This window comes from Saccostrea echinata, unplaced genomic scaffold (genome assembly GCF_033153115.1).
Source record: "Saccostrea echinata isolate AGI-Se365-2 ecotype Australia unplaced genomic scaffold, CSIRO_AGI_Sech_v1 ptg000054l, whole genome shotgun sequence".
Taxonomy (NCBI): Eukaryota; Metazoa; Mollusca; class Bivalvia; order Ostreida; family Ostreidae; genus Saccostrea; species Saccostrea echinata.
The window spans coordinates 52076153-52089388 of NW_026889803.1; the positions used below are offsets into that span (position 1 = coordinate 52076153).

A 13236-nucleotide genomic window follows, 5' to 3' on the forward strand; every position below is an offset into this window, starting at 1 on the left:
GCTCATGTTAAAAAGCAAGAATCATCAGCAGATCAAGAGATCTAAATCAAGTCTCCGAGGGGAGGGGTTTATAAATATTTTCATTAGAAAAAAACAGGAAATAATTGTTTTGTTTTTTTGTTTTGTTTTGTTTTTTTTTTAATTTTATGTTTTTGTCATGTTCACATGAATATTCTAGCAAACTCAGGAACTTTGGTGAAATTAATTTAAAAAATAATAAGAATCTTTTCAAGAAAAGCGGAGCCAGTTTGACTCAGGTGATTGTTGTGACTCATTGGCCTCTTTATAAAAAATCATTTCTTCTATGCAATCAAATATTTTGCAAACAGGCAGCTTGTGAGGTTATATAAAAAAAGAGAATTATCCCTCTTTCTAATAGGAAATTCATATTTTGGGGTCTATCTTTCATTCTGCTGAGTGGGCTTCATTTGATTGATTGAAATGTTTTAAATGTGAAACCATTATTTTTAGACCAAGCTTTGATTACGGATTACTCTTTTTACCCGATCAATACAAAGTGCTCACGATTGAAGAGACAACTTGACAAGGAATGTTTTCTCCTCATAGGCACCTGATCCCCCTCTGGTGTTTCCCGGGCTCCGTGTTTTTGTCTTGTTCTTGATTGTTATTTTTTATGTGATTTATGAGTTATATCACAGTTCGTCATCTTCACTTATTTCAATTGTAATAATGTAATAATCCTTTAAAATATTCTTTTACTATTTTAGTTGATTCATGTATAAAAATTATATTTGATAAAGTTTAGTTGGTGTGAGCAGTATTTCCAGATGTAAAAACTTGTTTTGTTCAATTCTTGTGGTGTCATCGGTTCTCCATGCTGAGTCAAAACCGCTTGATACATCATTATCTAAGAATAGAATGACGAACTTAAAATAATGTTTACTATTTAATCCTTTTATTTAATCCTTTAATTTAATAGTTTTTGAAAGAAAATTTGTAACCAATATCGAAGATTAAAAGAAAATGTGCTAGCATTAAGCCTAAACAGAACTATATTTCATAACTTCAAATACATGAAAACTGTTTATCATGCCAATACCTCTATTTTGAACTCCCCAGCCATTGTATGTATCTCGTGTCTCTGGTCGTCTGTTAATTTGTACACATGACAAGTGTCGTTTGGAGTTGGTCTGTAGCTATTTTTCATTGCGGCAATACCCTAAAAATCCGCGAATATTAACTAAATAACTTTCATTTAACATTTTCACAGAGACTACAACATTTAAAGGACTATAGTTTGCATTAAGAAATTTGGCACAACAAATTATGTCTGAAATTATTTCAATAACATACCGTAGTTGGATCGTATTTGTATTGCCATGCCACAGATAAAAATGGTTCTTTTGTCACGTGTACAAATGCACAGGATAGCATGCACACTGAAAGGAAGATTTTCATATAGCTTTTTATTAGTATACTTTCTCCTAACATAATAAAAGTTATTGTAAATCTCAAAACGTCCCTACCCAAAGAGGAAATACACAAACAAAACAACGGATATGTGGCGTCCATGTTTCCTAGTCACGTTTTGTTCTTTGTGCGCTATTAAGCCAAATGGACTTAGATAAGCGGTGAACTTTCCCATCTCTTAGTACATGCTGAGAGTCCGTTAATCATGAAGGATCCATTTTTTTATTTCAAAAAAGTAATTGAAAACCTTTCGATTGTGTAGATATAATAATAAAATAAAAACAAATAAATTCATAAAGCACTAAATATTATTAAAAATTACTCTAAAGCGCTGTACAATAAAACGCATATAAACATAATTTAAGAACTATCGTAAATTAATTAATTTAACATAATATGTGTGTTAGAAATTATAACTTTAAGATTCTAAAATTACATACTACAATTACGTCATTAAAAAAAGAACTGTGAATATAACAACTTCTTTTGAGATTTGTTGCTAAAATTTGTGCGCCAAGTATTTAAAAACTATTCTATAAAAATGCGTCTTTAAAGTCTTTTAAAAATGTCCAGGGAGAGCCTGTCTTATTTCATTAGGAAGGCCGTTCCAAAAAAGTGTTGCTGTCCAACTGAGCCGGCGTTCGCCATATGTCTTTGTAGTGATTTTTGAATTAACTAACCACGATGTTGACTCAGATCGCAGTGATCTGGCGGGTTTTTATTCAACTATAAGATCCTCGATGTAAGATGGAGTTTACCCATGTAACGATTGGTAGACATATGTCAATATTTTATATCATTGACAGCTGCTCCTTCAATAAAAATGGAACTCGTAAATATACTTACCTTGTCATTGGTCATTTGCAAAATTATTTTGTTAAAAAACATTCTGATTGTTCACACAAGTACTCTGAAGTTGACATTGAAAAGATGCTTGAGTTTCTGATTGACAATATCTATGTGGTTTTTGGAGACCAGGTCTTCCAACAATCTATTGGAATTCCCATAGGTACCAATTGCGCCCCGTTATTAGCAGACCTTTTTTTCTATTCATATGAAGCAGAATTTGTCCAAAATCTTGTACGCGAAAAGAAGAAAACACTTGCTGTGGTCTTCAACTCGACATTTAGATATATCGACGACGTATTGTCAATTAACAATGGCTATTTCCATTCTTACGTCGATACGATATATCCTTGTGAACTTGAGATAAAAGATACCACAGAGTCTGACACATCTGTTTCATATTTGGATATTTTACTTGAAAAAGACGTTAATGGTAATCTAACAACCAAGCTTTATGATAAACGTGATGACTTTAACTTTTCAATCGTCAACTTCCCTTACTTATGCAGCAATATATCTTCATCACCTGCATACGGGGTTTATATCTCTCAGTTGATTCGATACGCAAGAGCATGCTTTACGTATGAACAATTTCTAAAACGAGGTAAATTATTGACAAATAAGTTGATGAAACAAGAATATCAGCTGTCTCGTTTTAAGTCATCATTTCGTAAGTTCTATGGTCGATACAATGACCTTATCAGCAAATACAATTTATCATTGGGTCAAATGCTGACTGACGTTTTTCACACTAATTGTTAGGCCATTATTTACACACTGAATTGTCGACGGATTTTTCCGTTATTTCCCGATCATGACAAGGAGCACACGGCGGGTGTGACCGGTCGGCAGGGGATGCTCATTCCTCCATGGCACCTGATCCCACCTCTGATGTTTGGAGGTCCGTGTTTGCTCTGCTCCTATTTTGTATTGTTTATTGGACTTTTGAGCTTGAATACTGTTCGTTATCTCCATATATTTCATTGTTGCAGAAAATAAACGGTTAGCCAATGCAGATCTGCTAGAGTAGGATTAATGTGCTCCCGTTTCGATGATCCTGTAACTAGATGAGCCGCAGAGTTCTGGACTCTTTGCATCCGTTCTACTGTGTTCTTTGAAACTCCTTCGTCCAATCTGGTAGTGATTACGGCGTTCACCATGGTCTTACAGGCTTCTTTTGTAAGAAAGCGTCGTACACGTCCAATATTGCATACTTAGTATTTGGAAATGATATGACTTCACGACAGAGGATACCTGTTTTTCCATAGTAAGGTGTTGATCGAAAATGACACCTAAGTTATTTACACATGGCACGCTTTCAATGATATTATCACCAACTTTAAGTTGTAATTTTGGTAGATCCTACTGATGCTGCCTTGTGGTGAAGATTATTGACTCGGTCTTATCTTGATTCAGTTTGAGTAGGTTCGATGTCATCCATGAACCAATGTCGCTAAGGCACGCTTCAAGTCGAGAGAAATAATCGTTCCAATTTTCCAGTGGTCTAATAATCATGTAGATTTGTGTTTCATCTGCATAGCAGTAATCTTTCATTCCATGTCGATGGCATATGGTTCCTATTGGTTTGGAGAGAAGGCAGTACATTTTCGGCCCGAGTACACATCCTTGTGGGCCGCCAAAAACAGATGTCGTGAATCTGATCGGACAGATCCAATTGTGGCACACTGTTTCCCTTTTTTTTTTTTGAGGTAAGACTTGATCCACTCAAGAGCCTTATCACGGAATCCATAAGATACAGTAACTTATGATCAGTGACATCAAAAGCAGCGGATAAATCCAAAAAGACTGCTGAAGATTGTTGGTTCAGAGCTGTCACAATATCATTGTGGACCTTGATGAGGGCCGTTTCCGTGGAGTCCCTGGGACGATATGCCGACTGAAGTGGGTCGCGAAGAAAATTGGATCCAAGTTGGCATCAATCCTACGACCCATAATTTCTCCATATTTTTTAGATAAAAGTCAAGTTTGATATGGGTCGATAGCTTTTCACCACTTCCCTATCAAGTCCGGGTTTCTTAAGAAGTGGAAGAACTAAGGCTTCCTTCCAAGCAAACGGGAAAATTCCCTGATCGAGAGATGAATTAACAATGTCTGTGACAAGAGGTATTAATGGATCCATGCACTTTTTCAGTATCTTTGTGGGAATAGAATTTCGTTCGCGTAATTAATTAGGTGTCTTCATTATTAAGGATCTCATTCATCTTCTGCAGAACTTTCAAAATCAGTTAACAGAGGTCCATTGTAATAAATATCTGTGTCTAAATAGCTGTCTTCTTATTTTCTTTTTCTTTTTTCTTTTTTTTTTTTTTTTTTTTTTTTTTTTGTTTTGTTTTTGTTTTTTTTTTTTTGTTTTTTTTTTTTTGTTTCAGTGCCTCTCTGATGGAAGTCACTTTGTCTATGAAGAACCTTGAAAATTCATTTGCAAGATCTTCACCTGATGATGTTAGCATGAGTTTCTCTTGATTCTTGCCCATCAATAAATTATTATGTTTCGTTGATGTAAATGAAAGATGAAAGAAATTACTCTTTTTAAAACACACACACACACACCCTCACACACACACACAATGTAGTAAAGATATTCACACAGCAAGGTTCACTTCATGCATAGAATATTTCTGTTAAAGAAAAATTTCACCTCATGTCCGATTTCAAACATTCATACAAAAGAAGATATTTCATACGTTCATTACTTAAATATTTCTTCTTGGGATTTGGCGAACAGGTTTTGAGTAAATACAAATTTCTATGATTTTACAGAATAAAATATATTTCTAGAGTACAAAAAACAAAATATCCCCACATATGTCAATTCATAAAATAAGGCATGCTGAATACCTGTTAAGATCAAATACCTAATATCAAATATTTCTGTAAATTTTGAACCAGAGGTTGTGCTCTAGAAATATTTAAAAAATAAATCTTGAAACATTGGTCATTTTAAAAAAAAAATGTCATGAAATGCGTATAACGATGCAACTCATAACATTTGAATACAAAGACAAGCGAGAAAATCAGATATGTATTTTATAGGGATGTCAATTTTGTCAATAATTCATATTCGAATATTCAATGAAAGTATTCGAATATATTCGAATATTCGATAGAATAAATGAAATCTGGTTTATCTTAAATATGCATGATCCTACTCTCATGAAAGGTTTAGCGTAGGTATTCTTATATTAGAGTAAAATTGTGTGAAGGCTTTTGTAGATGTACAATAAGAAATTCCATTTGATATTTGTCAATGTGTGAAATAAATAACTGATTTAATTGTAGAAAAATATGATTTTAACAAATTTAATAATTTGATAAATTAATAGTAGCTCTAACTGAGGAACCAATCGTCTTACCAAAGGCAGGATAGTCGTATACTGTTTAGATTTCAATACGTGTAATTAATTATCAGTCTAATTAGAGATATGATTAAATATTGGATAAAATACTTTTAAAATATAAACAAATATTTCCATAGACAATTTTCCTAGGTAATTAATTAATTTAACGATAATGAATATAAAATTCAGGATTATGTACAACCCGATATAATCAAGTAATTTACACATTTATTCAGAAATTGAGCCCTTTACAATATCAGTTACAGACTAATTCTATCAGACACTCATTCAACGATCAATATATTTTGTTCAGTATACTCTTCACGTCTTTTAGACATTCTAAGAAGGTTTTTATTTTATCAAAATTTGTTAAACACTATTTCTTTTTACGAAATCTGTAAAACACCGAATATTGGAATCTCAAATTTATATTCGAATATCAACTCATCGAATGAATATTCGAATGTTCCAATATTCGTTGACATCCCTAATTTTATATGTTTCCATTTAATATTCAAATTGCGTTCCACTGAAATTGCACATTTTAAATTTTTCAAAATTTTTTAGGTCTTGGTGAACCTTCCTATTTTTACAACGGTTTTTATATCGGTGGTTCAGTCAGTTTTGAGAAGGTCGTGCTTTTGGCCAGAGCCTAGTTATAATTAGGCAGTAGTTTTGCTAATTATACTCAAAATCACTTTGCATAGGAGGATAGCAAATATCAAACTATGATTGACAACTTTGTCATTTTAGGGGTCCTTTAGGTAAGAGAAACTAACAATGTAAATGCTAATTCTAAAGATGGGCATATCCTTTTCACTCATGGATTTTACGGGGAGGGATTACAAAACAAAGAATTACACTTTTCATAGATAACATGCCACTTTCTCAATTTTAAATTCTAGTATGACGCATACATTATTGTCACCTATTAGGTCTCTCACGCTTGATGCATTCAGTAAAAGATTCAGCATATTTCAAACAAAAAATAAACTTAATTGCGAATGCTTTCGCTAACAATCAGCGGAGTCTTCTCCAGATGTTTGCAAGCAGTTTTTTATGTTATGTTTTTCACATACCGCATTCGTGGATATCTCCCCCCTCCCCGGTCACACCTGCCGTGTGCTCCTAATCATGATATCGGGCAAACGGAGAAATCCGTAGACTATTTTATTTGAAAATAATGGACTAACAATTTGTATGAAAAACGTCAGTCAGCATTCGTCATAACTATAGATTGTTAGTTGCTAACATGGTCATTGTATCGACCATAGAATTTGCGAAATGTTGACTTTAAGAGACACTGTTGATATCCTTGTATCATCAACTTATTTGTCAATAGCTTGCTCGTACGTAGAGCATGCTCTTGCGTATCGAATCAACTGAGAGACAACAACTCCATCTGCAGTTTATAATGGCATGTTGCTACATAGATAAGGAAAGTGGACGATAGAAAAGTTGAAGTCATCACGTTCATCATAAATTTTGTCGTAAGTTCGCCATTAAGGTCTTTTACTGGCTAAATATCCAAATATGAAACAGATGTGCCAGACTCTGTATTGTCTTCTATTTCGGGTTCAAAGGGATATATCGAATCAACGTAGAAATGAAAATGAATATTGTAAGTTGATAGAACGTCGTAGATATATCTAAATGTTAAATTGAAGGCCACAGCAAATTGAATTGATAATTTGTTGACTTCATACAATTGATATAATACTGATTGTTGTACTGCGGATGTGCACTTGTTAATCGGCCAAATATCATACTGTCCATAGTCTTACTGGTCATTATAAACCGTTGCATATCTGTTTATGATTTTATGGGTTTGCAATGTTTGATATAATGGTTACGTTTTTGCCCTTGAGAACCCAAAACAATTTACAAACATGGGTCGTCAAGTTAACTTTGAAGTGTTCGTTGTAATGCAGGAGCGACTGTGTGGTAGTCTCCACTTATCATTACAGCCAGTTTTACCATCAATAAGTCATAGATTCTATTTTTCGTCTTTGTTTTTTCATTTACAGGCATCAGTTTATTGTTCTGTTTTTTTTTTATTTGCACTTAAAACCAGCTGTGATGATAATTGATAATCGCTCCTACATTACAACAAACACTTCAAAAATAAACTCGAACCATACATTGGAAACTTGTGGGTGGTTACCTTAAGGGCAAAAACGTCAACAATACATCAAACATTGCAATTCACATATATTTATACAACAGATATGTAGCAGTCTATAATAGCTAGAAAGACTGTCACAGTGGTCAGTACAATATTTGGCCAATTCACAAGTGGGTACACCAAACAACAATCAGTAATATATTTAATTCGTATGAAAAGAAAAAAACAATTGATTTACCCAGCAATTGAAAGAGTGTGGTCGTCAAGCAAGTTTCATCTATTAACTTTTTTCTCAAAACGGTGTCGGCTTGTGTAATGCACGAAATGCCTACAAAATTAGTGGTAATTCTTTATGATATATTTTCTAACAAGACTTATCTATAGTTTTATCTTTCAGAAAATTGTCAAAAATATGCACAATTACTAACAAAATATATTTAAAGGGAAAGAAAGTGCATGATACACATATTTCATCTAGGTTGATTTGATATGAATTTGATATAAATAGCTAGACAATTTTCAACGATTTACAAGTGCTACACTTACATGTATCGGGTGAATCGTGTTTTTTCCTTTTAAAGTAAGCTGCTTTTTCTATCAATGTTATGTACTTAGCTAAGATTTTGCACTGCTTCCATGTTTAATACTTTAATAGTTATATATTTATTATCGCGTAAATTTGCCGGAGCATCGCCTGCAAATAGAAATTCTGGCCTTTAATTTTATATTGTTATAAGACTTGTAAATACTCTCTTGATTAATAGTCCACTAGCAAATTCATGTTCTCGCCATTCGGAGTCTACTGGTTATTTCGCGTTAAGTAAATAATCTACAGTATTGAACCAAGAAAAACAATTTATAAATGTTTAAATACGATCTTTTCCTTGATTTTTAAATATGAAACATTCCAACAATTGCATGTACTTGGAGAAAAACGAATTTAAATGAAGATGAGGGTTGATTGTCGGCACATTGCAACTGGAAAACACTTAAAATAAAAAGTTATTAGATGATCTTTTAGTTATTTACGATACTCTAAAGATAAAATAGGCCGACACTATCATTGTTCTTCGATAATTTCATGTATGTCGGATAAAATGACGTCGTTTATGGTGATTTAATGCTATAAATTTCAGAAAAAGAAAGTAAAAATTAAGAAGTACGCCAAATGGTGAAGCAGAAGACTGTGTGAACAGATATTTTATACACTATGGTGTGAGCCCAATTTGACTTCATTCCCAAATTTAGAATACTGAGTACATGAAATAACCAAGAAAGAGAGACTTGAAATAAATCTTCTAGCACAAGCATTCCTACCACTCTAAAAAACTGGATGAATTAATGTTAAAAAATTAAACAGCTAATTTCAAAAACGAACGCAGTATCTTGGAGCTATTAAAAACCTTTTCATGAGCTGAATTTATGCAAAAATTTAATTTAACACGGAATTGAAAAATTAAAACCTAAATGATTATTAGTTTTATAATTTCAACTATTTTGATCCTTGGATGCCAAAATGTTTATCTGGTTAAATATTACATTTCCTCGGGTAAAAAACATTGACATGTAAGTGAATTGTATCTCTAGGTCAATTTCTAACTGAATACTCGGGTATGAGGCATACTTAGGGCTAATAATGTTGCATTTCGACATTAAAAAATAGGATGTCCACATAAATAAATTGCATTTCGAAATAAGTAAGTTCCATGCCGACATACATTAATTGCATTTGCATGTAGGAAGTCACACGTGGGCGATATTTAATAATTTATGAAAATTTTCTCTCTTCTTCTTCATTAAGTTAAAATTTTCTTTCTTCTTCTTTCTTAAGTTTTTTTCAATAAAAGTCTGTTTTTATGTAAAGAGACCAGTAACTAATGAAAGGACGTGCAATTAGCTACCCACTTTTTTTTTTACCGTATGGTTACCTGAGGAGGGGGAGTGGTCTTGGAAGTACTTGTGTTTTTTACCTGGAGACCCCCACTACTCAAAGTTTCAAAATCCCTATACACGTTAAATTACACAGGAAGTCTGTCTGTGGTAATCAGGGTCGACATTACGCGTTTCGCTTCTAATTTTGAGCAAAAAAGAAAACTTTAATATAAAATTTATTAAATAAGTATGAACATTGCAAAAAAAATCCCATTTATCAAATTTATCCGGATTAATATATATATACCACAATCGGATGAATGTATTTATTTTTTCTCCCGGTGCCAACAATTTTGTCCAAAATTTTCAGCATTTCCGTAGGTCCTTGTTCACAGATTTGTACTGTTTGTAAGACTTTAATTAAGATCGATCACTATTCCTATTCATATATATGCAAAGATAAAGCATGTTATAATGGAATATTTTGTAATTCATGCCGTTAATGCTAAATATTTTTCTTATACATTCTATTTCATTTTGTCATGATTTTAACTGGCAGGCTTCGCATTGAGTTTCTGTGCACCGAAATGCAGGGTCGACAGGGGCATTACGGTGATTACTAAAATCTAGACGAAGGTTGAAGGGGCTCGGAAGAATTATCGGTCTTAGCTGCTACGGGAACTTCGTTCCTCTCCTGATCCAAGTCCCAGGCAGTAATTGAAAAAGATCGAGCCGCTAGTTTTTCTTTAAAAAAGAGTTACATTTATTTTGGACATGGACATCATATCGCTTTTAAATAGAACCAAACAGCAGTAAAGATTGAAAAAAAAAATATCATGAAGTCAAGGTTTAATTATCTACTCTTAATTATATCAATAAAATGACCAACCAATACAACAGCGACTTGATTTTTTTTAAACCTGAGTGTATATACAAAGCGACTTTTCACGCGGTACATGAAAGTGTTTGACGCGTGACCAGGCGATCATTTTCAAAACATGCAAATTCAGATTATCAGGTTCTGGTAGCACGGGTAGCTGGCCTGTCAATCAAATCAGTAGCTATTGTTTTTTCGATGATGGACACGCGGTATATTATTGATGTTGAATTAGGTAGATTTGGGGGCGTTAACATAAAATTGGGTGTTTAAGAGAATAAATAACAAATTTAGAAAAAAAAAAAATAAGCAAAACGGTGAAATAAAAAATCATGAATACCTCGTTTATCATGTTTCATATTTTGACAAAATTACTTATCCATAAGAGAATTAATTTCATTCATTAAGATAATATAAAAAATAAAAGAAACACACTAATCATCGGAAGTTTAATCTTTTTACAAATAGAAATTATACTTCATAAAGTAAAGTTGTTTTTTGCAAAAGCTCCAGAGGCGATAGCTAGTTCTATTCAATTCTTGTGCGGTCATATGCTCTCCATGTTTTGTTATAATTGCTTCATACATCATTATCTACAAAAAAAAAGGACAGAGTTTCAACTTCTGTTTGAATGCTAAACAATAAACAATGAAGTTACTTAATATCACTGTACTGAAAAAGTCAAAATAAAACTTAATTGAATGGGATGAATCTCTATTGATGAACTGGAAAACATTACCTCAATTTTGAATTCACCAGCAATGGTGTGAATATCATGCCTTTGCTGATCCGTTAACTTGTACACGTGACAGGTATCGTTTGGCGACACACGATAGTTGTTTCTCATAGCGAGCATACCCTGTCAAACAATACTTATTCATTGTTTATTTTATCCTGATTTTTTTCTTTGCAGAGCATATTGGTCATGGGATATCGTTTTCGTATTCAACCCTTCGTATTCCGAACTAATTTGATATGATGTAATGAAATATGGAACTAACAAACAGTAATCAAGCTCAAAAGTCCATCGATACAATACACATCGGGAGCAGAGGAAACACAGACCTTTAAAAGCATCAGATGTTGGATCAGGTGCCATGAAGAGTAACCATAAAACAAATACACAAGTATGCATTGTGGATTGACAAACATGCTTTTAAAATTATTTCACAAATTTTTTATAACAACCAAAGCATTTCAAAAAAATCTTCAAAAAGACAATTCTGTATGTGATTTCTCTTTTGTATTGAAATCAAATGAATGTTGAAAGTAAATATATCATATATATATATTACAATCTACCTTTTGGGGGTCATAGTTATAGGCCCAAGCAGTTCCCATATTAGGCTCACGGGGAACGTTGACAAAAGTACATGATATAAAACACACTGAAAAAGAAATTATAATATTAATTGTTCCTATGCACTACATGTCACAATTTATCAGTGACGATGATTTCGACTTTGATTGATCGATAACTTTCAAATAAGCATATTGAACAGTTTACCACAACCTGGGTGTTATTTTGTATCCGTCTTCGATTACACGGAATTTTCATACGTCCGTTTTATGCAGTGCTGCATTAATATTGTCTATTTATAAGTGTGCATTGTTTTACTATTATTGTATCATGCATATTGTACTTTTTTATTTTATTGAAGGAATAACTCTCTTGTTATTTGGTTTTATGATGTGACCAAACAGTTTGCTCAAGTGGTAAATGACAATTTGCATGATGATCTTACCGTTGTCATGAAATAGTTAGTCTATGAAAATAAAATATGATGACGTCAAAAGTGGCAATATGGTAATGTAAATTTCATGAAAAAAAGCAGTGGCAGGTACGCAAAATAGCAGAAGTTTTGGGGAATAGAAATATCGTACACCTCTTTATTCAAACTGACTTTATTCAAACTAAAATATATTGTATAGGAAGGGTCAGAGAGACCTGGAAATTAATCTTTAAAGAGCACATTTGTATATACAACTGGACACAAGCGTCTGATTTCGATCAAAAAAATATGTCAAAAATGAAAATATATTAAAAGTCACAATATCAGCAAGTTTAGTCTATTCTCAGCATGGCATGATTTTCGTAATTACCTGTTGAAAGATCCCAAGAGATCTGGCTATTTGTATAATTACCGTACATCTGGAAATTTTTACGTCGATTTATTTTTGCGAATCTGGGTCAAAAGTCTATTGATTAATTTTTACGTTTAAAATTTTTGCGAATCGTCATTTGAACTAAAATATAAAAAGCTCTTAAAATTCTCTTAAACGTTTGTAAGTTACGCATGTACATACAATAAATTACGAATAAACATACAATATTAAACTACGCCAACGTTCAATAATCAGATAAAAATATTAGAAAAGATAAATCATCCAACGTGTTGAAAGTTTTCATAACATTTTCATAAATCACACATGTACATAAAATATATATAATTATGTAATCTTTAAGTAATCTTTAGATAAAAACATTTTTTGTTGTTGATTTATTTTTAAGAAAAATATTTTTGCGAATGCAATGCATGCGCAAATTTGCTAAAAATTTATCTACAGCAAAAAATTCCAGATTTACGGTATGCATTTGTTGAATTTTGCGATTTCTACAAAGGAAAATATTCCAAACAAGAAGTATTTCTTGGACAGCACTGATAAGTTTTTAGTATACTTCTCAATAAAGCAAACCACACTGCCTAAAGTGTCGGATCTACATG

At 32.6% G+C, this 13236-nt stretch overlaps 2 protein-coding genes across 2 annotated transcripts; both read right to left on the reverse strand.

The window, feature by feature from the left end:
- Positions 1-729: 729 nt before the first annotated feature.
- On the reverse strand, positions 730-1534 carry LOC133171792 (uncharacterized). Its single transcript, XM_061306596.1, has 4 exons — positions 1488-1534; positions 1315-1400; positions 1061-1180; positions 730-868 (listed from the first exon to the last, which is right to left on the reverse strand). Exons 1-4 carry the CDS (start codon positions 1531-1533, stop codon positions 734-736), a joined length of 387 nt encoding a protein of 128 aa, XP_061162580.1. The 5' UTR covers position 1534; the 3' UTR covers positions 730-733.
- A 9434-nt stretch (positions 1535-10968) lies between these two features.
- On the reverse strand, positions 10969-11894 carry LOC133172350 (uncharacterized). Its single transcript, XM_061307218.1, has 3 exons — positions 11813-11894; positions 11250-11369; positions 10969-11103 (listed from the first exon to the last, which is right to left on the reverse strand). The coding sequence occupies exons 1-3, from the start codon at positions 11849-11851 to the stop codon at positions 10969-10971; spliced, it is 294 nt and encodes a 97-aa protein (XP_061163202.1). The 5' UTR covers positions 11852-11894.
- Positions 11895-13236: the final 1342 nt, after the last annotated feature.